The sequence below is a fragment of the Aythya ferina genome (assembly GCF_964211825.1).
Source record: "Aythya ferina genome assembly, chromosome: 2".
In the NCBI taxonomy this organism is placed as follows: Eukaryota; Metazoa; Chordata; class Aves; order Anseriformes; family Anatidae; genus Aythya; species Aythya ferina.
This window is the reverse complement of record NC_140297.1, coordinates 20,711,699-20,739,116: the sequence shown is the minus strand read 5'-3', so window position 1 is coordinate 20,739,116 and position 27,418 is coordinate 20,711,699. Positions and strand designations below refer to the sequence as shown.

General features: G+C 35.8%; 1 protein-coding gene across 2 annotated transcripts in view; it reads left to right on the top strand.

The window, feature by feature from the left end:
- MALRD1 (MAM and LDL receptor class A domain containing 1) overlaps positions 1-27,418 on the top strand; it is a 264,634-nt gene that overhangs the window by 192,210 nt on the left and 45,006 nt on the right. For both annotated transcript variants that reach the window (XM_084510831.1, XM_084510832.1), the window contains 4 exons: positions 1,712-1,913; positions 17,474-17,749; positions 25,577-25,702; positions 26,759-26,825. In XM_084510831.1, the coding sequence (XP_084366957.1) occupies positions 1,712-1,913; positions 17,474-17,749; positions 25,577-25,702; positions 26,759-26,825 (671 nt within the window). The remainder of the gene's footprint in view (positions 1-1,711; positions 1,914-17,473; positions 17,750-25,576; positions 25,703-26,758; positions 26,826-27,418) is intronic.

Genomic DNA, 27,418 nt, shown 5'->3' with positions numbered 1-27,418 from the left:
ATGCATTTACATCATGGAGATTATCATGCTAAATTCTTTTTAAAATCACCATAAAGTGTGTACTGGGATATTTTCACTCTTGAGCTTTTCACTCCACAGTAAATGATGTGATACCTTTACTAATGCTTATTCCTGTTCTTTATGATTTAGATTGTGTGTGCACTCTAAGAAGTGGTATCAGTAGACGATGCCTAGTTAGTACAATACATGCTTGTTACTTGTAAATTAAAATGATGGAATTTAGCCTACAACTAGATCAGTATAAGACTGAGCATATTCTACTCAGGCTGGTAGATTTTCCTTTTCTCTCCCCTCCCCTCCCTTTCCTTTCCCTTTCCCCCCTTCCCTTCCCCCTTCATCTTTAAATTGTTTCCACTACCAGACTGACTTGTAAACAATTCATAGGATGGTGTGTGGGGAGGTGTTGGAGTCTCTGGAGACACTAAGCATTACAGAGCTGTAACTCTCCAGGACTCTAGGGAACTTATATCTATGAGAATTTGCTGTACTTTTCATGTGCTGCTGGGTTTGTACACGTGTAAATGTACATGTGTAAATGTTCTGCTGAAGAGAAACTATGCTCCTGTTTCTTTCTATGTCACTATTAGTGGCATACTTATTCCTTACCCAACAGTTGCATTATGTGTATCCTTCTGAAAAGGTCAGCAAAAATCTTGTAGACACTAAGTATATTTCCTGACTCAGAAGATGCTTCAGACCCTCACTGACAAAAGTAACCTCACTGAAGAATACATCTTTCACTTTCTGTGGGCATAATCTTTGAGAGTATTGGGTCTATATCCCCAGATAAAGAAACAGACATTTTGGGCTTCACATTTTATCTGAACTCTATTGTAATCCATTGTTTTTTTGGCTTTAATTGTCTGTTTCTTCTCAACACTTCTCATTGTATTCCAGCTTGGTTTTTAGAATATTGATGCTGGATAGTGCTGTTACACAGTCCTGTAGCAGAACATCAGGCTTGACTAAGTTGGATCCTAATTTGGATTATTGTATGTCAGTCCTCTTACTTCTCCTTTACTCCAACACAGAAACAATGTACATGAGTATTAAGTAATTACTGATATTTTGGTCAATACAGCAACTTCCATAAAGCATGTGGTTCGTTGTGTCATTTGGGTTTTTACCTTGTTTGTCTCAACAGGCTGTCTGGGAGAGTCAAAGGTAGGTAATATACATATAATTATTTATAAATTTAAGTCTATAACTTTCTTCAGACTTAAAGGTTTTGTATGTTGTTTGTTTCTTTGTGTGTGTGTGTGTCCCATTGTTAAACTGAGGCACTAAAGTGGGAACATGAACCCCAGGGTCACTGGAAAATCAGCCTAACAACTATAAGAAGGTCACCCTTTAGAGAAGAAAGGATAGCTCTAGAACCTTCTGAGTCTTTTCTTCAATGTTCAGGTGAAATTTGTGTTAGGTCCTTACTCATTAGCTTCTATCAGTCTGTAGGTTTTCCAATTAGTGATTGTATTAGCATTTTTTTTTTTTTAAGAGTACCTTTTTACTCGCAGCTGAGCTAACATTAGCAAAGGTGAAAGGTGCAGGTGTGGATTTAAATCTTACTTAAGAAGGTCAGTAGTACTTCAACTGCTTGCTGTGCTATTTGGCTTGGGCTATGTTACTCCAGCTAGCTTCATTCCTCTGTCTCTGAATGCTGATTCAGTTGCATCTCTTTCATTGTTAATAGGTATACACCGTTGAAGAACATGGAATGGATATTCTAATGTGGTCTTCTAGTAGAAATGAAGAAAACAAATGGATGTATGCAAATGTGGTCCTCTCCAGTAACAACCCTTTCAGAGTTGCTTTTGAAGCTGAAGTGGGGCAGAGTGAACCCACAGAATTTGCTCTTGATGACATTTCTTTCACCCCAGAGTGTATGGATGGAGGTATGTTATTACACAAATATTTACAATATCCATTTTATTTTCAAGAAGAGGAAAATTGGAACATTTCATATCTCTATGTATTGTAGATACAAAATCTTGTTTTTACGTTTTTAAATAACAGCAGTTCTATTATATTTTTATCACATTAAAAAATAGCAAAAAGAAATAACCGCAAGATCATGCAATGGTGTGCTTTCTAAGGAAAGAAAAATGTGCAAAGGAGAGAAAATCAAATTTATCATATATAACACACATGGCAGATTTTTAAGTAGTGCTTTTTCCTCTAAAGGAAATGAGCTAGTATACCTATCAGAGTGATTCCTATCTATTTGTTGGTTGTATGCAATGTCTGGATAAATGTATTTGCTTGTGATTGTAAAAGGCAGTTTTGTGTTAAAACTTGCATCTGAACGTATCGTTAATTATAGCAACTCAGTATGTTACTGGCATTGAGGGCCTGTAAGTATTTTTATGAAGCATGTTCAAGAGGGATTTATCATTGCTCAACTGTAACAATTTTCTGTTGTATGAAAATAGTCAAAGTAGTACATAATTTGAGATGGAAGGGTTTTATGAGTATCAACGTGATTCACAATATTTTAAAAAGAAAATGATTAACTCTTGTATTTTTTCTCTTCATCAAATATCTCAGTATAACAAACTTACCTTGTCATCAAGCTCTTTGAGAGTTTATAATATAAATTCTGCTAGACAAATGAAGTGACTTTAACTCTGTAAAGAAAATGAGTTAAATTCTAATACCTTATAATGTCATATTTATTTTTAAAAAAGAAAGTGTGCATGTGAATAGGGATTCTCATAGGAATATCAGCCATCCCATTTCCTAAGGAGAAAAGGAAGAGGGGGAGCGAATGAAGAATCAGAAAGTTTCTGTGTAGATTTTCATTCATAAGAAACAACAACAAATGATTATGGCTAACTAAAAGGTAATACAGATGTTTTAAAAATGCTCTTGAATGACACTTCTATTTATACAGCTCTTACTGTTCAGATAGGATAGCTTGTGTATAAATTAGTTGTGAATCTGTTCAATACAGTTTTTCTTACTGTGATGATTAAGCAGATCCTTGGAGAATTAACCACACACTGATTAAAGCTTCAAATGAAATATATGTTCAAGTAATTTAGGTGGCATTTGCTCCATCTCAATATCAACAGAAGTTTTTATTTTCCCACCAGTAGGTTCAGGAAAATATTATTTTGGAATGCACTACAATGAGCTGCAAACCACATAAATAAATAAATGCTCGTTCTACCCTTATTGTCTTAATAACTTCTGTTAATCATACCTTAAGAATTATTATGCATGGAAATGCCTAAATATAGCAGAACAGAAAGTGAAAATGTCAAATGATATATTTTGATCTATATTCCAATAACGTATATAAAGCAACTTTCTGTTTTTATGGTACTCTGGCAATTTATTATGAACAATCATGAATTCAGAGGGAGGAAAAAAGTCTTCCTTGGAAAATGCATGCTAAGGTATCTTGAAATTGTAACTATAAAAATAATGTAATTTTTATGAAGTAATGTTTTCTGATTGGCTTCAGAGATTTTCCCATTGTAGAATACTTCCGAGTATCTACCTGCGTCATACTCTGTACTCCTTGAAAATATGGTATATCATAAAACTTATTAGCTATATTGATAATTATATAGAAGTAACCAATATGATTCAAAAATACTCAAATATGATTAACTAAATTGTTTACTTATGTAACCAATATGAGTCAAAATCATCTTATCTACATGCAGCCACCTAAAAATAAATCACATAGTCTTATTTGGTTATCTAGGCTCCTTGTCCAGCTGCAGAACAGACAGATGTCTCCAGGGGTCAACTTATTCCTTTCTATGATAAGCTGGCAAGCAGTCTGGAATAAGTTCTTACAAGCTGCAATACTTAAAAGAAGGAAATAGTAGTCTTGCTGTATTCTGCATTATAATATTGTTTTCTTATCTGAAAAAGAACTTTGTGGACATGCTTAACTTAGGTGCAGGATACTCGTCTTCGCATTCACTTGTGTAGAAACTGGAGCATACATTTTAATGTTGATTTTATGGTATAAGTCAGATCTCTACACAAATTCTGTATGAAATACTGTTTGTTTGTTTTTTTTATGCTCTTCCAAAAGTGACATAGATTACCCTAAAAACAGCGTAGGTAAGGTTTTGTTTCTACTTACCTCCCTCCCCCTACATAAATAAAGGATATCAAAATGAATGGATATTAAAATGAATGAAGAATAAAATACTGCCCCCCCCCCTTTGTCCTATCTCCACCCCCCAAAAAGAGATATTTCCTAACTTGCATTAATTTGGTTAACAGAACTTCTGAAGTTCTGAAGGTCATGTATTCTGATACCTCTCAACTGCTTCTTCTCCTACAAATTAACAAATTCTTTCTGAATATACACAGTTATTATCGGAAAATAACATAGCATTTAGTGATTATTGGAAATAAATCAATTAACATACATTAGTTGCAGGAAGTCTTTTTCATGGTTTTTAATTCCTGTCATGTAATATCTCTCTTCCATAGTCTGTTGTAAATTCTCTTCTATTCATTTAAGCTCATTGTGTGGAATTAGGGTATTAAGCCTTCTATCCTTACAATATTTTTTTATAGCTCCATTTGTAACCTACAGTTTGTGTTAAATATCCCAGATCCATCCTGCTCAATCCTGACACTTCCAGAATTCCAAATTTTGTTAATGCATCTCCAGTCATCTCCACTTAGCCAGTCATCCATTCTCAGGCCTTCTAATTTCATATTCTCCACACATTCTCATAGAATCATAGAATATCCTGAGTTGGAAGGAACCCACGAGGATCATCAAGTCCAACTCCTGGGTCCCCAAAGGACCACCCAGAAAATCAGGCCATATCAGTCATAGTGTTGTCCAACACTTCTTGAACTCAAGGATCTTGAACATTCTCTGCTTCCTCCAACCACCCCACAGTGGTATGTGCACCCTGACAATTCTGCCAGTTTCTTCTGGCAGCCAGCCTCCTCTAATGTTATAGTTACTCTTTCTGTTGCCCCAGGTGTGTATTTCTCCCCCAGTCTAACAATAATAAGGAATAATAAATTGTATAATGAAAGGCAATCTCCTAGTGAGTTTGTGACTCGATATATCATCAGATAAGAAATAATATTTACATTATACTACTTCCATGTGTTCTGAATTTTGATTTATCTAACAGTTTTGTGATGCAAAGAACTGTCCTTTCCTAGTCATGCTTTCTGGCTAGGTAGGCCAAATCTGTGCTTGCAAAGAGGTGAGAGAACCACAGAAAATCTGTATAATTAAATAAATCCAGTTGTTCAGGAGGAAGAACAGAACTGTGACATTTTAATCAAAACAAAGACATGATTGGCAAAGAGTAGCTACTCAGGAGGTGGCTCTATTTTTCCCTAATGATTTAAAAACTGAGACCGTAAAATTTGAAATGTCCTACAAATAGTACAAAATAACTGCCCTGTAAAGGGAGTTCAGTATGCAGTTCTTGCAGACGTTTGAGCAAGAGCATTTTGCTTTAGTAGAAATGGTGGGAAAGTTTACCTACTCTGCTTCCAGACCTGCTTTGATTTTTGCTCTTCATGTTTATTCAAAGACTTAGCCCAAGGAAGTGTGTACATGTATACCTGCAGTACAGGTTTTTTGTAGAATTATTTCTTTCAGAAGATAGCTTTGCTACTGAAGATTTTCCTCCTGTCTGTATTATTATTTTTCAGCTTTTCTTTAATTACTCTGGGTTTCCTCAGGCAACATGTTCTAAATAGAAGCAATCACGATTTAGCTAGTTGGGAGCTCTAAGCATTAAAGCATTACCAGCAGCTCTAATTCGGATGAGTTGTGTTTTGTTTTTTTAACTATTCAGCCATCGTTAGCCATGAGTTTCTTCAGATCGAAGAATATTTCTGAACATTTGAACAAAATCTGATCAAGCTAGTCTCCGGCTTTCCACAGAAGTAACTTGTAGCTGATGCTCGTGCATGGAGAAAGGTGCAGTGCCAGCTGCCAGTAGCATAGGATCTACCATAGTTCAGCATTAACAACTGAATGAGATGTACTCTTACCATTTCCAAGGTCAGCTATTTTCTGCTGATAAATGTTTGTAAAGTCTTTATATTTTCCACCAACAAACCAAAAAATTAATACAGGAATCAGTGAACCTTATTGACTGCAAAACTTAATTGTAACCCATTTCTAAATATATTTTAATTTTAAACTGTTTAGAATTTTGATTAATTTATTTAATAATTTTATTTTTAACAACAGAAGTTAAAATACCCTTACATTCCTTGTTTCAGATGGACCAAGAATACTGAAGTATTGAGTCAGATATTTTAAATATTTTTCTCTTGTAATTCAGCTGAAAATAGGAGGCATTACAGAAATTCTTAGTCTTTTTTTCCGAATTTATATCCCCAAGTTAACATTAAAACATTATGAAGATGCCTAACATGCAAACTTTAGTCCACTCACATAAATCAGAATGATATATTTCTTCACTCATTGAAGAAGTAAAATGGAAGAAAAATGTATGTGTTACTTAAATATTGAGATATTAGTTCCAGTGCTTTTATGTTTTTGGAGAGTTTTCTCAGGAAGTGAACAAGTAATAAATATATTTTAAAGAATTTATCTGGCTGATAATCCAGAATCATTAAGCCTAATAAATAAATACATGCATGTTTTACACTCTCAATATTGATTCAAATTTCCACCCATGAAATAGCATGTTTATCAAGTGTTCTTCATATATAGTACATTTGGCTTGCCATATCTGCATTTGGCTTGTCACAGTTTCTACAGATAATTATTTTTAATTAAACAAACTGATGCTACCTTGGAGATTGATATTACACAGCTGCAGAACTTCAGAATAAAGGAGACAACTTTCTCTCCATTTACAATTGCTGAGGTGGCCATCATTTCCAGTCCTATCAAACCCAAATATTTCAAGTGCTAGTGGTCCCTCAAAACACTCATAAATTACACATACCTCTATGCACCAAAAGCAGGATCTTAAGGCTTTCTTAATAAAATATAGGCATATAGAACTACTTTAATTGTTTATAAATATTTATGCCTCATGACAATTCATTGTTTTGTCATAAACAAAGACAAATATTTGCTTTTGTGATCTCTTCCAAAGATCACCCAAGCAAAATATTTGTGTTTGTGGAGACTGTCTGCAGGTAGAACATAAATCTCACTACAAAGTCATCACTGGCCGCTTCTGCGGCCTGTCATGAAGTGAAGTCTTCTACTAATGCTTCTTTGTGAACTTATACTTCTAAATACTTAGAAATTCTAGTACTTCCTTAATACTTGCAGTTCTAAATTCTGGTAATGCTTTAAATAAGCACATTGTGTTCACTTATTAAAAAGCAAAACAAAAAAGACATGCTCAGTTGATACTTTAGGATGAATATTTGGGTGCACTGATATGAACAGAAGTGCAAACATCATCCAGCACCCTAGCCTCCAGAGTGTTTGAGAAAACAGTATTTGCTTTTCCACCATTAGTCAAGCTTTCAGTGTTTGTCACCAGTTCAGTATCAACATTATTTAGTGAAATAACTAACAAGTTGAAGAGAAATAAATCTTAATGGGTTTCTGTTGCCTCTCTTCAACTTTTGGTTAACACTGTATTTTTCATTTGCTTTTGTTCTGCCTTCTTTCATAGTTAACTTCTTGTTCCTGCTCAATGCTCTAAAGTATTTTACCTTTTCTGTTTCATGAACTACTTTTTATAAAAATTTTATTGTAGACCCTTTTCTACTTCTGTTTTTTCATACATTCTTTCCTCTACAAAATGTTAAAAATATATTTAAACCTATTAGCTTAATACATGAGAAAGGACTGCCAGTGCTACAGCTATCCTCCTGTACCCTACTGCAGCTTCATTTTCACCTGGAAGACGTGTGTACAACAGGAAATAGCATTATGGAAGGATACATTGGAGATAAAGGGGTAACTCAAATAATAGAAAGCAGTCGGTACAGACAGAACATGCTGTTTCTGTGCCATCTATTATGGTGGAATTAAAACTCAGTGTTATTTCCCAGAGTTGTGTGAAATACTCTTTTGTCTAATGTTGTCATGGCTCTTGACTTCACCACACGGGTTACCAACAAAATGGTCAGAGATCTGAAAAATTCATGGTCTGAACTTTTGGGTAGACCTGTGCGGTGTCAAGAGTTGGACTTGATGATCCTTAAGGGTCCCTTCCAACTCAGGATATTCTATGATTCTATGATCTGCCATGTAGGTGCTCAAGTACAGTAAAATCAGTGGTTGTTGACTACTTTCGCTTAGGTGAAAAGATGGCTTTGACAAGCCATAACGTGTCCAAATCTTCCCATTGCTTTGCAGAAAAATACAAACCAGACCTGCTACAAAAGTTTTAAGTAATCCTTGCTTTGAGCAAGCTTTCACTTGTTGTAAAGAAAAGCATATCAGAATCTGTGAATTACAAGTGCAAACCCAAGCCAACTAATACTTTAATTAAAAAAAGCCCAAAAAGCTTCTCACTACCCCAAAACCTAATATACTCTAGAAACTTAAATCTGCACTTTCTTTGAGCCATCATCATGAAAGGTGGGTGGATCTATTCCTATGGATTGTCTTTTCTAACTTTCCCTGGGAGATAATGTTGCAATGAAGAGCTTTGACAAAGGAAATTGTATTTTAGTCCTAAAATTTAGGACAGATATGTTCAGAACTTCAGATCAGTCATCACATGAAAAAGGTCCAGATTGTACCATAACCTGTTCCCAGTAGTAGCCAACTAAGGATGGATGTCTGGGGAAGAATATAACAGAAGGAGAACTGCATGTGCTGATTCCCCTGATATTTTGCCTGAGCTACTTATAGTAGGTCTGTATATATACACTAATAGTTAGCTCTGAGCTACTATAATTTTAATTGTTCTGTGTTATCCTAAAGGTATCTAATTTTCAGAAAATATTGAGTAGTCATTCTTCAGAAATTGAGTCCCTTGTCATTTCAGATTAGACACCACAAAGCAAAATTCTAGTTCTGTAACATCTTGGCTAATAGTTATTTATTCATTTCTCTCCAACATATACTGAGGATTTTTCTTTTTTTCTTTTTTCTTTTTTTTTTTTTTTTCTGTTTCATGGAACACACTCTTTGAATCCAGATCATCTATAAACCTTTCTCTGCTCTTCTTGCCACAGACTTATATTTGCTTTCCAACAAGATCTGTGTTCATATACATTGACATAATCTTTAATCAAATTATTGAAGCCTATTTTATTCACAAGACCCTCTGCTTCCTCTGCTTTTTTTTTTTTTTTTTTTTTCTTTTCCTTCAATACAGAGAAAGAGATGAGAGAGAATTGAATTTCTGGTTCTATGCATGCATGCTATTCAAGTACTCCTCTGAATGCAGAGTTATTTATCTTTGTTACGAGGTTTTCTATACACCTTATAGCTACTGTGCCCAAATATTTCAAAAATATGTGATAATTACTTCCATAATTATTGTCTATTGCATAATGCTATCTAAAACTAAAACAAAACTGCCAACTAAAAAGACAGTGACAAAATAATGTCTATATCTTTGGGCATCTCCAAAATTTTGCTTTTCAGAGTCAGAAAAATAAATAATCTTGAATTTAAACAAGAAGCAAAATACAACATTGACATAATGTTTCTACTTAACTGGCAGACCAGCAAAAGTATTATAGGCCAAACTAGTCTAATAATCAGCCTAGAAAAAGTGTGCATTGACAGGTAACTTTAAATGTTCTCGGGCTCTTTAAGTAAATATCATTTCACTAGGTCTCATAGCATAATTCACACCTGAATTCATAATTCATTCATGTATCTATCAACCCAAAAAGCCATAGTGAAGACTCTGCATGTGTGCATGTGAAGTGATAGAAAATTCTGCAGGAGAACAGAGCTCATCTGACAAAAGCTTAGAGGGAGTTGATAATCCACCTCTGAAACTCCCAGAGCCTGATTGCAGGAGACACTGGAATGGTTAACTGTCTGAGCTGCTCGTACTACAGCATTAGATCATGGGGAAAAACTCTGTAGAGGAGACTTAATTTCTGATTTCTTTAAGTTGCAGAGCCAGGGGAATCACTGTTAGCTTGTCTGCTCATGCTGTAGTAAAGCAGAAATCTCTCTCAGATTGAGAGCTCAGGGAGTTTCTTTCCTCAAGGGCAAGAGATGATTCAGGGAAAGCTGGGGGAGTCAAAGGACTGGAAGAGAGAAGCAAGGAAGAAGTGATAGAGGACTGGGGATATTTGTGAATAGTTTCTCTAGTTAACTAGTCTCTCCCTGAAAATAATAAGAATGTGGTTTAGATCCTCTTTGCTTGGCAGAGATAGGGCATTTCTGCATTTTTAAAGAGAAACAAAAGATATGGTGCAGAACAGCACCTTAGAGAGATTCTTCAGTCTATTTCAGTATCTTCCTGTGCACAGGCCTAGCTGGCAGTGAAGCCACATTTTTTTTGCAAATTTCATAGGAAGAGAAGTAGGGAATATTTCTAGGATGAGACAATTATAGAACATAAACTAGCATAATTAGTGGCAAGTCCTGAATGCAATTGTATCATGCATAAATAAACATTTGTCCAAATTCTACAGTTTCTCCCTGCATTCTTATACTTCCAGAATATTGAAATCTTCTGAGTCAAGCTAGATGCTTTTTAAGAAATTAAAAGTCTTTGGATTTATTAATAGTGTTTTAAAATAGTCTCATTTATTTACATACACATGCACAACAATAAAAAAAAAAGAAGACTCAGATCAGAGAGGTGATGCTTTAAATTTAGTTTGTTCATTAAAAAACATTACTGGAAATAATTATTTTCACAAGACTGTTGGAGAGAAGAAAATTCTCAGATTGTTCATTAAGTAAGACTTACTTTTCTCGTCATCTAGAGTAAAGCTCAGATTTATCAAATTATGAAGAGTTTAACATAGTTTTTCTTCAGGAGATTCTTATTAGGTGATGAAAAATTTGTAGCTGTACAAAATGCTTTTCATTAGAATTTAGGCTGAGAAAAAAAAATTAAAAAAGCATAACATTGTGTTACGGCTCCATCAATGAAAATTGTCCTGATAACTAGTTGTTCTTTTCTCTACTCTAAGCCTGTCGCCTATCACTTTGCTGGAAAATAAGCTTCACAGTTTCTCCAGTTCTTTGTTGCTCTTAATAAATACATTATGATAACAGGCATAGCTTGCAATTTCTGGACTGCTCTTAGCAGAAATGTGATAAATATTGCTATGGCTGTTCATAGATGGTGGTAGATCTCTGAGTGGAAATTGTATAGCTTGATTTTACTAGCAACATGTTCTTTATGTGTTTTCTCTTATGCAAATAAGGTTCCTTTAAAATACATTCTGCACAGATACATAAAACTGTGATGTCAATGGGACAAGTTCTGGATTTGTTAAATTTGGCTTTGTAACAGAGTTTTTGGGATCTTTTCCAGCACCCTGCCCTATACTTCTATATTCTCAAGTGAGAAAGAGAACTATATATTCAATTATCCATGCTCAATTCCCCACATACATGTACATTTTATTTTGTTGCAGAAGCCTTACTTACATAGATAAAGACTCATGGACAGCTTCTAAAAATATTTGAACGAGTTCAGTGCATTTATTTATTTTTTAAATAAGGTTGCTTCCTTGCAGCCACCTTGAATAGGCTGATTTCATGCCCTGATCCAGCATGTACTGAAGTGAAGACTGCCACTTACTTCAACTTAATTAATGCACTGGATTGGGTCTGAAATTAATTTATACTCTTGTCTAATGGAAACTGTTGGAGGGGGTTATTTTTGACTCTTTTAGCTACTGTTAATAGGTCTGCAGTTTTTATTAGATTTAGTAGGCAAACTACTTATGCAAATGTATCACACAGGTTGTTAGTTTTCAAGGGTCTGATGCAAGACCCATTAAAATCAATGTCTGCCTATTTGCCTAAATGGACTTTACAGCAAGCTCTCACACAACTGAGCTAATGCTGCATAATAGTGTGTGGTAACATTATTTCGTGCTTTCTGATGTTGATTTTAATGCCAATGTCTACTAGTCTTAATTAGAATTCACTGTTAATAGATGATACATGAATATACGGAGGACTCTGCAGGAACTCTGCAGGAATCTTGGTATCTGAATAAGGAAGACAAAATAAATGCATATCATGGAGGTCTTGTTTCATGTAATTTAAGTATGTTTGTATGTTTCTGAGAGAAGCAGCCCTGCATCCCCCAGGTGAGTGCAGCAGGAGGGCAGGAGGTGCTCCAGGCACACAGCAGCAGTTCCCCTGCGGCCTGTGGAGAGGCCCATGGTGGAGCAGGCTGTCCCCCTGCAGCCCATGGGTCCCACACGGAGCGGATCTCCATGCTGCAGCCCGTGGAGGAGCCCCCGGTGGAGCAGGTGGATGTGGCCTGGAGGAGGCTGCGGCCCATGGAGAGCCCCTGCAGGAGCAGGCCCTGAGCAGGAGCTGCAGCCCGTGGAGAGGAGCCCACACAGGAGCAGAGGGTCTGGGGGGAGTTGCCACCTGTGGGGGACCTGTGCTGGAGCAGTTTGCTCCTGATGGATGGACCCCATGGTATGGAGCCCTGTGGGAGCAGTTCTTGAAGAGCTATTGCCTGTGAGAATCCCCTGCAAGATCAGTTCAGGAAAGATGGCATGTTGTGGCAGGGACCCCATATTGAAGCAGGGGCAGAAAGTGACCATGAAGGAGTGGCAGAAATTGTTAGTGACTGACTGCAGCCCCCATTCCCCATTTGCTCTGTGCCACTCAGGGGAAGGAGTTGGGTGGGGGGGGATGTGTTTTTAGTTTGCTTTTAATTTCTTGCTCGTCTAGTCTTTTAGTAATAGACAATAACTTACATTAATCGAGTCTGTTTTGCCTGCGATGGTAATTGGCGAGCAATCTCTCTGTCCTTATCTGAACCCTTCAGTGCTTTTTCATTGTATTTTCTCCCCTAGTTCCTCTGAGGAAGGGAAGTGAGGGAGCAGTGTGGTGAAGTTTAGCCAGCCATCAGTGTGAAACCACCACACTCAGCTACCCAATTTCTCTTTGATGTGTGAGAATGCTGGTAGGGTAGCATTTCTTGGTCCTTAAGTTATTACTCACCAAACACAGTTGCATGAGTAATTTTCACAAAGAATTTTAGGACCCAAATAAACTCATAATTAAAATGTCTTTTTATGGTGTACAAGTAGAATGTATATGAACTTTTTAAAACCCTTTAATTTTGATTATTTGCCATATACAACATAAAAATAAATGTAAAAAAAAAAAAAGTGCAAAGTAAAATAAATAAATATGTGTTATGAGCTTGCTACTTAAAAAAATCATGATTCCTTAGCTATAATGAAACTTCAACAATTTGCTGCTGTTTTCTTGCAGTTCTAAATCCAGACACAGCGTTCAAAAGAGCAGAGGGTGTTTTCTCTGAAATTGTTTTTGATTAGTCTGCTTTTCATCTGTGTGATAATACTGAAAGTATTCCTGAGTATCTCCAGTCCTGGTTTTTGGTGATCATGCAGCTTGGATACAGAAAGCTAAGCTTTTATCTTGTGTTTCTTAGAACACACCACTGTCAGTAGATTTATCTCCAAATCCTTAAACAGCTTCAAATAGATTAAAAAAAAAAAAAAAAAAAAAAAAAAAAAAAAAAAAAAAAAGAAACCTGTACAATATCTCTCCCACTCCTGAACGTGGTTTGAAAATTAGAGCCATTAGAGCGACACAACACTAATGAGATGAGTGGTGGATTGGGAACATCTTTTCCACACTTGGTGAAAGGTGAGGGAAATATTTTTCTGGCATGCCAGGGTTAGGCAACTGTTAAATCGTATGATTTTAAGTTACTGAAATGGCCCATGAGCCCCACAGATGGATAGCCTAATTAGTACTGAAAAAAAAAAAAAAAAAGATTCTATTGTTTACATAATTGTCATATATATCTACAGACTGGATATAGTACTCAAGTATATGCTGAAATTGAAAGTTAACTTCTAAGGCTGAGCAAGGTGAGTGCAACTCAGGACAGTGAAAGATATTTATTATGAGTCTTTCATTAGTGCAAGCTTGTTTTTCCCTGCAAACCATATTGGAGTGTTAACATTTTAGTTCAAATCTTCCCTGTAGCAAGGAAACAGAATGAATATTGCCACTGTTAAGAACGAAACATGTCAACAGTAGATACTGCAACAATGAGCCTAATATAAATGGCTACGTAGATAGCAGCTTTAAATGCAAGTAATTAGTTTTGCATTAACAATATGTTGCTTACAATTTCTTTTCAGATTGGAATTAGTTAATGATTTTCTAGATTTTTATATTTCCAATTAGTCAGTTTTAACTGTTAGGTAAATACTAATGAATGTTTTATAAATTTTAATTTCCTTAAAGCAGACACAATTTATAATTAAGAAAAAATATTGCCTACTTTATGTAAGGAAACTAGATTGAACTAAGGCGTACAGCTTTTGCAGATCACAGCAATCATAACAATTTATAGACTGTTGTCCAGAGCAATTTTCATAGTGAATCTGAAACCAAGTAGGCAAGAACTAACTAATACGTAATGTGACTTAGTAAAAAAGGTGATATTCTTGTGGCCTTTGAGGTATGTTCCCATCTTATTTATGATCCAAAATGATTTTGCTGATTTCAGGATATTGCTTTGAATGTTTATGAATGTACTGAAAACATAAAACAGAGTTAACAAGACCCTTGGTAACCCTACCCCTAATGTAACTTAATTCAGTATAAAGACGTCTTCACTGCTCTTGGTGAATACTGCACACTAAAGTAATTGGTGTGCAAGTCAGGAAGAATTTGTTTCTGTACATTATTTTCTAACAACAATAGGGAATCATGACAGAAAAAAATAATAATCACCCCCCATTTAATAAAGCACTCAAGCATTTGCTTAACTACTGAATTTAGTAAGGGGTCATTTACATGCATGTGTACTTTTTATGATTGAGATTATAAGGCTAAATCAGTGCTACAAAAGCCTGAAGATAGTTTAGCACACAAGACCAGATTTGTAACAACACATTCAAGCATTATTGATTTAAGAATAAATTTAAAATTTTATTGCAGAAAAAACTCAGGTAAAAACCTACTAGCAAACATGTAATGAATATAACAGTTATAGGAAAACAAATTGTGTTAAAAATACTCACAAATGTTTTATAAATACAATTGTTCCTGCAATAAGTGACCATAGGAAATGTATTAGCAGTATAGCTGCAATTTGATAAGAAGTTTTGTGGGGTTAATTTCCACTGTAACAGAACAAGCCCAGGCAAATTAAAACTCAACTATGCAGAAGTGCATCCCTTAGCGGAACTGACTGCAGCTTAAGTCATTTTCACTTCTTAAATACTTCCTAGGTACTATGATGAAAAGAATCAGAAGTAACAAAAGAAAAATATAGTTATCTAATATCACAATTCCACTATTTTTTTAAAAGAAAATACAAACTAAGATTATAAAATAATTCTTTTTTTTTTTTTTGAAAAGATTTGCTAAAACATAGGATTAAAAGTTAAAAAAAATATTAACTTCTTTTATAAATAAATTCAGTGTGTTATTAAAATTTCTATAGTTAACTATCAGAGACAACTTTCATATTCCTTTTGAAGTAGCATAAGTGAAAAGTGAAAATAATTTTTTGAGTAACACATTTATAGAACACATCATGAATGTAATCTTTTTCATCCCTTTTAAAAGTACATGCCCTTAGGGGATTTATGATTTCATTCTGAATTCAAACAAGCAAAAAAAAAAAAAAATCAGTAGGTTATTATTTTTCCTGTGTCAAAATCCATTATTGTTGTTTTATGTGCATATTATGATCAATGTATGAAATACATCTTTTCTGGCAGCATGAATTTATACTATCAGTATAAAATGATATCAGGAATATTGTATGAAGCTATTCATTTGTGATTATCTGACTCAACATGAAGATAAAGGATTGCTAAGCTTGTAAGGGTCACCGTTATACAGCAGAGTTTGAGCTCTTCTTCCTTGTAATTGTTTTGCTAGTGACAAGATGGTAAACTAATATTATATATTCAGTTTATCTGAATATATTATCAACTCATCTTTGGCCAAAATACTGTTGATACTCATGATGCAATTATTTTAGAAACAGAGCATGTTTCACCACAGTTCACTATAAAACTGCATCCTGGTACATAATCCTATGTTGATTAGATTAAAAGTAGCAAAATAATGCAAAAATCCATGTATCCCCTTACAGTGTGTCGTATCTTCATGCAGCTGTAGCATTTGACTTCTGAGGTCAGAGGGCTTGCACTTTCTCAAAAGACAAGCTAAGACCCACCCATGAACTTTTGCATTTGATCTGCTCTCCTTCAGCATCATACTATCTTTTTCAGAGGTGGTGTCATAAATTTGTCTTTCCCTTGTTGCTTATGATTTTCATATTTTGATATTAATAGTTTCTTTACTCATCTGTCACAAATTGACCTAGAAAAAGATTAAATGCACATGATGAAATTCTAGACATTCCCCACACATAAAAAAAAAAAAAAAAAAAAAAAAAAGTTACATTTCTCCCCTGGGAGACACTGGTAGAACATAAGGTTAACGGTTTCTTAGAATTCAGCTTTCACAAATAGTTCTGATGTTTCTACTGGTAACATTCAGTTGCAGTGATTTTAGTAGGAAGAAAGGGGAGCTTAAATGTCTTCAATTAATTTGTGTAAATGATCGCAGAAAATTGTGTTTTGTTTTGTTTTCTGGTATTTTTTCCAGCAAGCAAAAATGGAACACTTCTTCCTTTGTCAGTTGTCTGAATAAGTTAAATTTTTAAATTTAAAAATAATTTTTGTCTTGTTGTGCTCTGGAAAATGTTTACTAGTCATTCATTTGATTTAATTCCCTATCAAGTCAAGCAAAGCTACGGAATCCAAATGATAATAAATTATTAGTAAAAAATCTTTGTTTCTTACTTTTCTGGTGGTTCAGACATTACTATGGATAACAGCTTTGTATGAAATAAGTTTCTTGTTGGTCATACCCGTGTATGATGAATATCTTTGAATATTTTTTTATCCATTCAATATACAAATAGAGGAAGATCTTGAGGGGTTTCAATAATATTTTTTAACCTTTTCCTGATACCGGTAAGTTTCCGTAATACTTTGTTATTAACCTTTCTATACAAACATGGTAGAAGCAATAATGGGATCAGAAGAAATGCTGGATTTGAGCTTTAGTAGCCAAATACTGCAACAGCAGCAATGTAGCTAGTACAACGTGACAAAGTGGGTGTTTTAACAGTATTCTATGCTTAGGGCCTCTGCTTTTATACAAGTTATTTCACCTTTTTTAAAGATTTTATATTCAAAATCAGCTGCCTTTCCAACAGTGCCTATACTGCCTCTCAGAAGCAGTATAGGTGATTACTGAAAGAAGATAACCAATAAATATTCCTTTCTTGGCTTTGTTTTTTTTTTTTCCTTGCAGGACCAGCTGAACCACGACCTCCAGCTTGCAGCAGTAACCAGTTCACATGTGCATATGTGCAGCAGTGTTTATCCCTTGATGCAAAATGTAATGGTGTTGAAGATTGTGTGGATGGAAGTGATGAAATGTACTGTCCCACAAGGACCCCTTCCACTGTGTCTCCAAACTCCTGCAAACAAATGGAGTTCCTGTGTCCTTCCAAAGGCTGCATCCCAGCCCTCCTGATATGCGACGGTGTGCCTGACTGCCCCCTTAACGAAGATGAAGTTGGCTGCTGTAAGTTGGTTTTATTGCTACAGCTATAGCTATGCTACCATGCTAACTTTCTTTCCTAAAACAGTGACATGAAAAAGAGCAACATAATGTAGTGTAGAATTCGTTATTCCCTAGTCAAGAAAAAACATTGTTTATATTGCCTATAATGTGTTACTTGGAGAGTCACTCTACATTTGCAAACAATTTTGTTTATGGTTTCTTACTCCCTGGCTATCAACTTTGACAAATGCTTGAAAATGTTTGCATTGTATTTCTCTTAATAATTGAAAGCATTTCCACTGTTTTCCATAGATCGGTGAGTTGCATTTTCATTGCCTCATGTCTTTACAATATGACAGAGAGATTTCTGCAATTCAGTACCATTCACAGAACTCCTGTTCTTTCAAGGATTTCAAAAGCAAGTCTGTTCATCTAGTAGCAGCAATCTGTGCCCTGACCAAGGAGAATGGCCTACAATAAAACAAGAATAACAGGCTCTGAACTGTAACTATAAAAAGACACCATGAAGTTTCAGATAGACACAAAAGTGAGCATCTGCCCATTTCAGAATGTTTCATTTTTGGCAGATGAACTGAAGCCAAATTGAATAATTCAGCTGGAAGACCATCTAGTCCAACTACGTAACCTCTTCAGGGCTAACCGAAAGTTAAAGTACATTACTGAGGGCATTGTCTAAATGTCTTGAACACCGATAAACATGGGGCATCCACCACCTCTATAGGAAGCCTGTATCAGTGCTTGACCAGATGTTTCATTACAAGAAAGCCAAAATAATTAGCTACATAGTTTTTTACACATAGGAGAGCATTCTTTTCTAATCTTTTAATTCTGTACATTTTTGTTTTTGTTTTTTAACTTTTTATTTTTCACCTGATTAGAACTAAAAAAAAAATAAAATAAATAAATAGTAAAATATCAGTTTCCAGTAAGCTAGAAATTACAGTTCTTTAATCATTTAGATCAAAACTAAGGAATATACAGTACACAAGCAATTTCTTTTAAAAATGCCTCTGTATACATAGCATGGACTTTGCAGCCTATCTGTATACATGATTTTGTTGGTGAAAAATATGATTTTCTAAGAGGCTTTAAAGTCTGTGTGCCCCAAAAGCATGTGAAAATTCTAATTGCCCTAAAGATCAAATACACACCTCTTAATTTATCTTCATTCTATCTTGTTTCCTCCTCAGCCCCTCCTCTAGTAGAGACCTCTCTGCTCTATCCCATTACACGTACATCCCAATGCCAGACCAGAGTAGCTAATGTGTGCTTCCAAACAACTGAGATATCATTTCATTGCCTTTGACTTCTAAGCAATGCCCAGACAAAGAGGGGAAATGAACTCCTGGTCTATTCAAGGAACAAAAATTCTCTGTAGTTATTATAAACCTTGGAACTGTATGTGAGGTGGGAACTCTGTCACATCTGTAATCACATTGCTACTCCAATATTCAGTTTTGAGGATACAAACGTGTAAGTTTTGACAATATGAGATGGGAATACAAAAGCAGCAACTTGTGTTTTTCTATGAAGGTATTGGTTGCAGGGCAAAGCAAAAAGTAAGTGGTTAGTAGTGATTTGGAATGGAATCAGTGAAAAGGTGATTACTGTCATGCACTCAGTTCTCCCACCAAAATGTATATGCTATGAAAGCACATCATTTCATCTCTAGCTCTCTACTTTTAACTTGTGAAATGCCATGTAAGTTTGTCAATGGGGAAAATGAGTGAGAGGAAAAGGAAATATACTAAAAAAAATTGTTATACATGTATTGAAATATTTGCATAATCTATAAAATCATTGAGTGCTATGCTAGTAACTCTAGTCTACATGTACTGTAATAATAGACTGTGAGGTTTCTTTTCAGATTTTGGAGAGACCTGAAATTGATTTATTCTTTTTCTTAAGCAGTTATGAACACAGAGTAGGATTTCAGCAGCAGGCTGTGGGTTTATGTTTTCTTGGTGAAGATCATGTCTTCCTGATAATTTTAGAAATTTTAAATTTGGGAATTGCTGACGCTTTCCATTATGTGTATTCCATGTCTCTTAACAATTTCATTCATTTAAGTGTAACAATAAATGTTCAAAAGTGTTCTGACTTCTGATTCCAGGAATTCATCAGAGAGATTTATCTTCCATGTCCTGCCAAAATTAAGTATAAAGTGCAAAAGTAGGCCAGCACAAAGGAAAACAAACAAAAATGCTTTAGTCAGATCTCTACTACAACCACCATTTCTACCACAGGAATGCTTTTCTGCATGATTTAGAGATTTATGCAGGCAGAATTTCCTGTAGCATTTACTCAGCAGTTAAGTTGTACAGTGCTAATACCGTATTATACTTACTAACATGGTAGACTTTGTTACTAGCTGCTTTTAACAAAAAAATCTTGGAATTGTTTTCCAGTTATAGATGTTCTACTTGGCCATCCCTCTTCTCACTGACAACTATGGTGAAGAGCACTTTATCTCACCTATTTAATCTATTTTTTAAATTGGTTGATTATAATGGTAAGAGTATAAAATAAATACATGTATATTAACGTGTGTATTTTCCACAGGATGCAATAACATCTAACCCATGTGCTAATAGCAAGGAATAAACAATGATTTCTCAGTTCTCTGTAGTACTCCAAAGTGCTCTAAAACATATTTGTTGTAGTTCTGTTAAATTTTAATTACCTTGTAAATATTAAAAATTATATACTTTCAAGTGGTATATAATAGACCAGCCAGAGAATAAGAGTTAACTGGACCTGGTGTGTACCAATGCAGAAGAGCTCATTAGAGAAGTTAAGATTGGAGGCAGTCTGGGCTGTAGTGACTGCTCCCTGGTTGAGTTTGTGATCTCAAGGAATATGGGCCTGGTGAAGAACAAAGGACCCTGAACTTCTGAAGAGTGAACTTCAAGCTATTTAAAGACCTAGTGGATGAGATCTCCTGGAACACTGTTTTTAGGAACAAAAGAGCTAAACAGAGCTGGCAACTTTTTAAGGTTATTTTTCTTGGAACACAAGAACTCTCAGTCCCCCTGTGTAAGAAAGTGAGGAGAAAACTAGGATGGTTGTGCAGGAACCTACTGGGAAAACTGAGGCACAATAAGGAACTGCATAGGCAGTGGAAGCAAGGACATGTGGCCTGGGAACAGTACAGGGATGCCGTCCAGATGTGCAGGGATGGGATCAGGAAAGCCAAGGCACAGCTGGAACCAACCTTGGCAAGGAATGCAAAACATAACAAGAAGGGATTCTATAGGTACATTGGCCAGAAAAGAAAGGCAAAGGAGAGTGTACCCCCTCTGATAGATGAGAAGGGAGAATTGGTAACAGACATGGAGAAGGCTGAGGTACTCAATAACTTATTTGCCTCAGATTTCACTGCCAGCCAGCCTTTCCATGTCTCTCATTTCCCTGAAACTGTAGTCATCATGGCTGGGGGAGCCAAGTCCCTCCCACTGTAAGCAAAGAGCAGGTTTGAGACCACCTCACTAAACTGGACAGGGCCCGATAACATGCATCCCAAGGTCCTGAGGGAACTGGCTGATGTAGCTGCCAAGCCACTCTCCGTCATATTTGAAAAATCCTGCAAGTCAGGTGAAGTCCCTGGTGACTGGGAAAAAAAAAAAAAAAAAAAAAAAAAAAAAAAAAAAAAAAAGGGAAACCACTCCCAGTTTTAAAAAGGATAGAAAGAAGGACCCAGAGAACTACACACTAGTGAGCCTCACCTCTGTGCCTGGCAAGATCATGGAACAGATCCTCCTGGAAGCAATGTCAAGGCAAATGCAGTACAGAGGTGATACGTGACAGCCAGCAAGGCTTAATCAAGGTCAAATCCTGCCTTTAGTAAGCCACTAATCTGGTGGCTTTCTATGATGGAGTAACTTCATCAGTTGACAAGGGTAGACCAACTGATGTTACGTACATGGACTTCTGCAAAGTCTTTGACACATTCCCACATGACATCCTGATCTCCAAATTGGAGAGAGATGAATTTGAAATGTGAACAATTCAGTGGATAAGGAATTGGCTTGAAGCTGCAGCTAGAGAGCAGTGGTCAATGGTTCTATATCCAGGTGGAGGCCAGTGATGAGAGGGGTTCCTCAGGGGTCTGTCTTGGGACTGGTACTGTTTAATACCTCTATCAATGACATAGACAATGGGATCGAGTGCATCCCCAGCAAGTTTGCAGATGACACCAAGTTGAGCAGTGCAGTTGATATGACAGAAGGAAGGGATGCTATCTAAAGGGACCTAGAGAAGCTTGAAAAGTGGGCCCGTGTGAACCTAACAACGTTCAACAAGTGCAACTATGGTTGATCTAAGTTCAAGGTGCTGTACCTGGGCTGGGGAAATCCCAGACAAAAACACAGACTGGGTGGAGAACTCATTGAGAGCATCCGTGTAGAGAAAGACGTAGGGGTTTTGGTGGATGAAAAGCTTGACATGGGCCATAAGTCTGCGCTTGCAGACCAGAGGACCATCTGCATCAACAGAGGCATGGCCAGCAGGTCAAGGGAGGTGATTGTCCCCCTCTACTTTGCCCTTGTGAGGCCTCACTTGGAGTACTGTGTCCAGGCTTGGTCCTCCAGCACAAGAAGTATGTTGATCTTTAGAGTGGGTCCTTAGGAGCACCACAAAGATGATCAGAGGGCTGGAGCATCTTTCCTATGAAAGAAAGGCTGAGAGCTGGGGCTGCTCAACCTAAAGAAGAGAAGGCTCCAGGGTGACCTTATTGCAGCTTTTCAGTGCTTAGAGGGGGCTTATAAAAAAAATAGAAGCAACTTTTTGCTCAGTCAGATAATGGCAGGACAAGGGGGAATGGTATTAAAATAGAAGTGGGGGAGATTTAAATTAGAGGTTAGGAGAGAATTCTTTACTTAGAGTGTGGTGAGGCACTGGTACAGGCTGCCCAGAGAAGCTGTAGGTGCCTCATTCCTGGAGGTGTTCAAAGCCAGTTTGGACAAGGCCCTGGGCAACCTAGTACAGTGGAAGTTGTCCCTGCCTATGGCAGGGGGTTTGGAACTAGATGATCTTTGAGCTCCCTTCCAACCCAAACCATTCTATGATAAGTGGACTGTGAGATTTTTATCCTTTTGAGAGTTTTAATTTAGACTGGATAAATGATATATAGGTGAAAATATATTTTCACTTTAATATCTTCACTGTTATTAATGTCTTTAATATCTTTATCCCAAAAGCACTTGAAGGCCTTTCACAAAAGTAAAGAATAATTAGTAGGAGAAATTTGAGGCTACTTGCAACTGTTTTAACAGTAATCAATATTAATTTTAGTTTTAATGCAATGAGAGAAATAACATCTTTAAAATGTGTTCTTAACATTACTTATCTCTGTACCAATAATTTAGTGTTATAATCCTTTTTCTCTTAAATGCTGGATCTGCACAAAGCATTGCACAGTCAGATCCATTGCTATGAAGGCTCCCTCTGTAAGTGGTATAAAAATCTCAATGCAACAAGCTTGTTCAGGCTAAAGGGATACATCAAGACCACCTTGATGATCAACAGTTATAAATGGACCAAAAATAATTAGTATTTCTTCTATCTTCTACTTCAAGTATGAGTAGAGCAGCCAGCCCAGGCCTAGGGGAATTAAAGAAGTGTCAAAAAGAATGACACTCACTCTTCTTACCACAACCCTCAATGCAAGTAAAAGCTCAGGAACTGAATCTCTGTGTAAGTCATAATATACATGACAAAACAGAAACAGTACTTTATATCCACGTTTGTGGTCTCCTCAAAATATGTGTGCAGGCATGTAAGATCTAAAGCACATACAAAGAATTGTTGAGTTTACAAACATGCTTTATGTCAAATTTCCAACTTTGTTTCTGTTGAAGCTCTAGTCTGAGCATGCAGTTATATTTACAGGCTGGGTATTTTTGTGCAAATGAACACTTACAAAACTAGTTCAAATGCCATTGGGACATCATCCCCCAAATTGCAAAGATTGTCAAGGATTTGGATCTGATTGCATACAAAGTAAATATGAAATTATTATTTGGTTAGGAAAGTGCAGCAGAGGGCATGGGACTGCCAGTTACATTCTGGAAAGCTGACAAGATCCTGAGATAGATGGTAGGATATGCTACAAGTGTGGATCATGGAAAGCACCACATAAGTGGAGTGATGCTGTAATCTGTTGTTTTTTTTCTGTCTGCCAAGACCTATTTGGCGAGACTGAGTGGTCAAGGGAATAGAGAGCAGACAAGAGTGAGGGAATAGTTACACAACAGAATCTACATACATAACAGAAGGGACTGGAAAAATGTGATATCCATGAGTAAGTGACAGTGTGGACTCCACTTAGCAAGGGATGTATTTGGCATTGTAAAAGAGAGCTTTCATTTGGACGTGTGCTAGAAAAGGAAATAATAGTGGTTGTTTTTATCCTGCTGTCACCAGCAGCAAATTCCCTCTTCTCTATTATGACTTCTCCAGTTGTAGAACATTGTTGTGATTGTTTAAAAATCAGCCAAAACTTTTAAGTTCTTAAAAGATGAATTAAAATTTGAAACAAAATTTAATAGTCTTCTACAGATTTTTCTTTGACCTGGTGCTTAGGGACATGGTTTTTTTGGTGACATTGGTAGTAGGGTGATGTTTGGAGCAGATGATCTTGAATTGATTCTATGATTCTATGAAATGGTCAGTACACATAATTAAAAGGTTTGATCCCACAAACCCTTAATCAGATGAGCAATTTCATAATTCTGTAAGAATATCAAAACTGGCAAGAATAGGAAGGATTTAACTCCACTGTTGCAGTCTAAAATCCAACTGCAGCATTTTAAGTGTAGCTTACTCTTGTAGTGTGTAGGCCAGTGATTTAGACTATACCTAAGGGTGGAACAGGTATATCCTATAGCACAAGTGCCTGGCTGTTCAAGCTGGATTGCTCATTGCTGTATAAAGTGGCTCTTGAACCCAGGAGTAGGAAAGTAGTATGAAATTTAGATTAGGCACTGGGGTATTGTTAATATTTCTAGATTCTTTCTCTCCTAACCAAAATTAATGTGAATACATCTAACTTTAATGGAGTCAGAATTCCTTCTGATTTGGATTAGTTTTACAGTGGAAGATTTCAGTTCATATTACCTAAACGAAAACATTTAAAAATAATACTTCAAGAAAGCATAAGAGAATATTGTGTTAGATAAAATGACAAAACAATGCTATCCTCTACAGGACGATTCAGGACTACTGGGTATTTCCTGTATACCAGTGAGTCAGTAATAAATCAGTACCCAGAGGCTTACATGATTCCCATCAAGATTTTCCCTTCATAAGAATTCTGCAAAAATTTAGAAAAGACAACTGAATGCCCAAGAAAATAAAGGTGTGCAAGTTCCGGTTTTTTAGTATAACATTTTTCTGCTTTTTATACATTAAATATATCTCAGTATTTTGTATTAGGAGGAAACTATATGAAGTCAATTTTTGTTTTGTGCTTAAAAATTAACTTCATAATTTTAAAACTACATTATGCCTGGGAGTTGACTATGTTGTGTGATAGTTTTTATGGGTTTTCATTGGCATTTTGCATCTTATTCTTTCAATGTTTTGAATAAATATGCCCCCTCTCCTTCACAAATACAACATGGGAAAAAACAGCATCTGTATTCTGTGTTTGTTTACCTATTTAGCTACTCAATAATAAAGCTGAACGACTTTAAAGACGAAAGCTTTTAAAGGTCATGTCGACCCAAGATTATAAACTATAATACAAATAAAGTTTTCTGATAGCTTTTTAACAATGAGAAAAGGGAATATAGCTGACAATAACTGCCATGTTACTTTTCCTTCCAGCCCTTACAGATTGTTTCAATGGTTCTGTGTTATGCGCGTCAACTAATCGATGCATAGCAGTCTCCCAGCGTTGTGATGGCATTGCAGACTGCATTGATTTCAGTCTTGATGAGTCCAGCTGTTCAGGTACTTAGTTTTCCATAAAAATGTCATTAGCAACACAAAAATACAGTAGTTTATTAATGAAACCAGAGGCAGCCCACAAACTAGACTGAATTCCCTCTGTTAACCGGTTTTCATCAGGCATGAATTTGCCTGATGAACATGTCAAACAGTAATAGTGAGAAAAACACAGAAAATAACATGTTAACATGTGCACAAGGGGCTTTTCTTTAGCTATAAACACATTGTTTAAAAAATTAAATAAAAAAATAAAATAAAAGGTCTCTGTAACATGCGCACTCTTAAGGCACTCTTGATTTTGCCATTTGAATAACCCACCTAAGTAAAATCAGCATTTCTGACTTATTGGTAAAATAACTTGCCCAGAAGTTTGTTATGTCTTTGCTATATATATGGAGGTGTGGGGAGTTGTTCTTGAATATGAGAGAAAACATCATGTTTTAACAGCAAAATTTAACAAGTTTACAATGCAGAGAGAATATGTACTTGTTAAATACGATTGATAAGGAATATTGTCAGTGAAAAGGAATGTATTCAGAAATTAGCTCAATGTAGAAGAATACAGAACATAAACTCATAGACTTTCATGACAGTAAATTAAAAACCTTCCACTATTTTTTTTTCAGACAACACATCTTTTAAGTAATTGGCTTTCCAACATTTCTTAAAACTGTAGGTGTCCACAATGAATAAAACTATATTTGTCTCAGCAAATGATTTTATGTGGCATATACCTCAAAATCAAAGAATTAGACTTAATTTAATGTATTACATTTGCTTTTATTATGCATAAATATCATATTAAACCATAGAAGAATATATACTGTTGTGCTGTGATTACACATTGTTGTAGTATTTGACAGTCATTTATCTAACTGGAAAAAATATTTGTATTTTACCAGTTACTGTAAACACCGTGTAAATAGAATGGATTCTTTTTTTTTTCATGATATGAAATGATAAATGATAAATATAATAATGAATGATAAATATAATAATGAGGGTGATGCTCGGGTGAGATGGGGAATTCCATTGAAATTTTTACTTTTATTTTTGTAGTCTGTCCTGAAGAATACTGCAAAAATGGAGGAACCTGCATCATCAAAGATGACATTCCCTTATGCCAGTAAGTTTCATGGGGATTGATCTGCAGTTCAGACTGGGTAAAGGAACTGTTGAAAGAGTATTTTTTTCCCCCCTATGGACTGAAATGACACTCAGTAGAAATGTATTTTTAAACGTCTCCATAACTAGCATACATTTATTTACAGTTGCTGAATGAAAGAGTATTTTGAGAAGAATGTTACTTATTCAGTAGAATTTTCTGTAACTTTCATCCATCTTTACATGGGACAGCCTGTTTGCCTGATGCCTTTCTTTGTCTTATGCTTCACATTTAACAACATGTATTTCTATGAAAATTGGTATATTATATACAGCAGGTATTGTGTCCCTCAGATGAGATTTATAACAGGCCATATTCTTGTTGGTGCCTGAACTTGTACCGTATTTCTGTTATAAAGCATTAAATATATGCTTGTATTTTTTCTGGAAATGTTCTATGTTGAAAACAAACAAACAAACACTTCTGTTGTGGAATGTAAGAATCATTAGAAAGTGTCTTGAGATATCTGACAGTTTTCATTTACACAACGTATCAGTCTGTTTCCCACTGGGAAATTACAGGAGACTTTTAAAGTGCAAAGAAAACAATGTTGT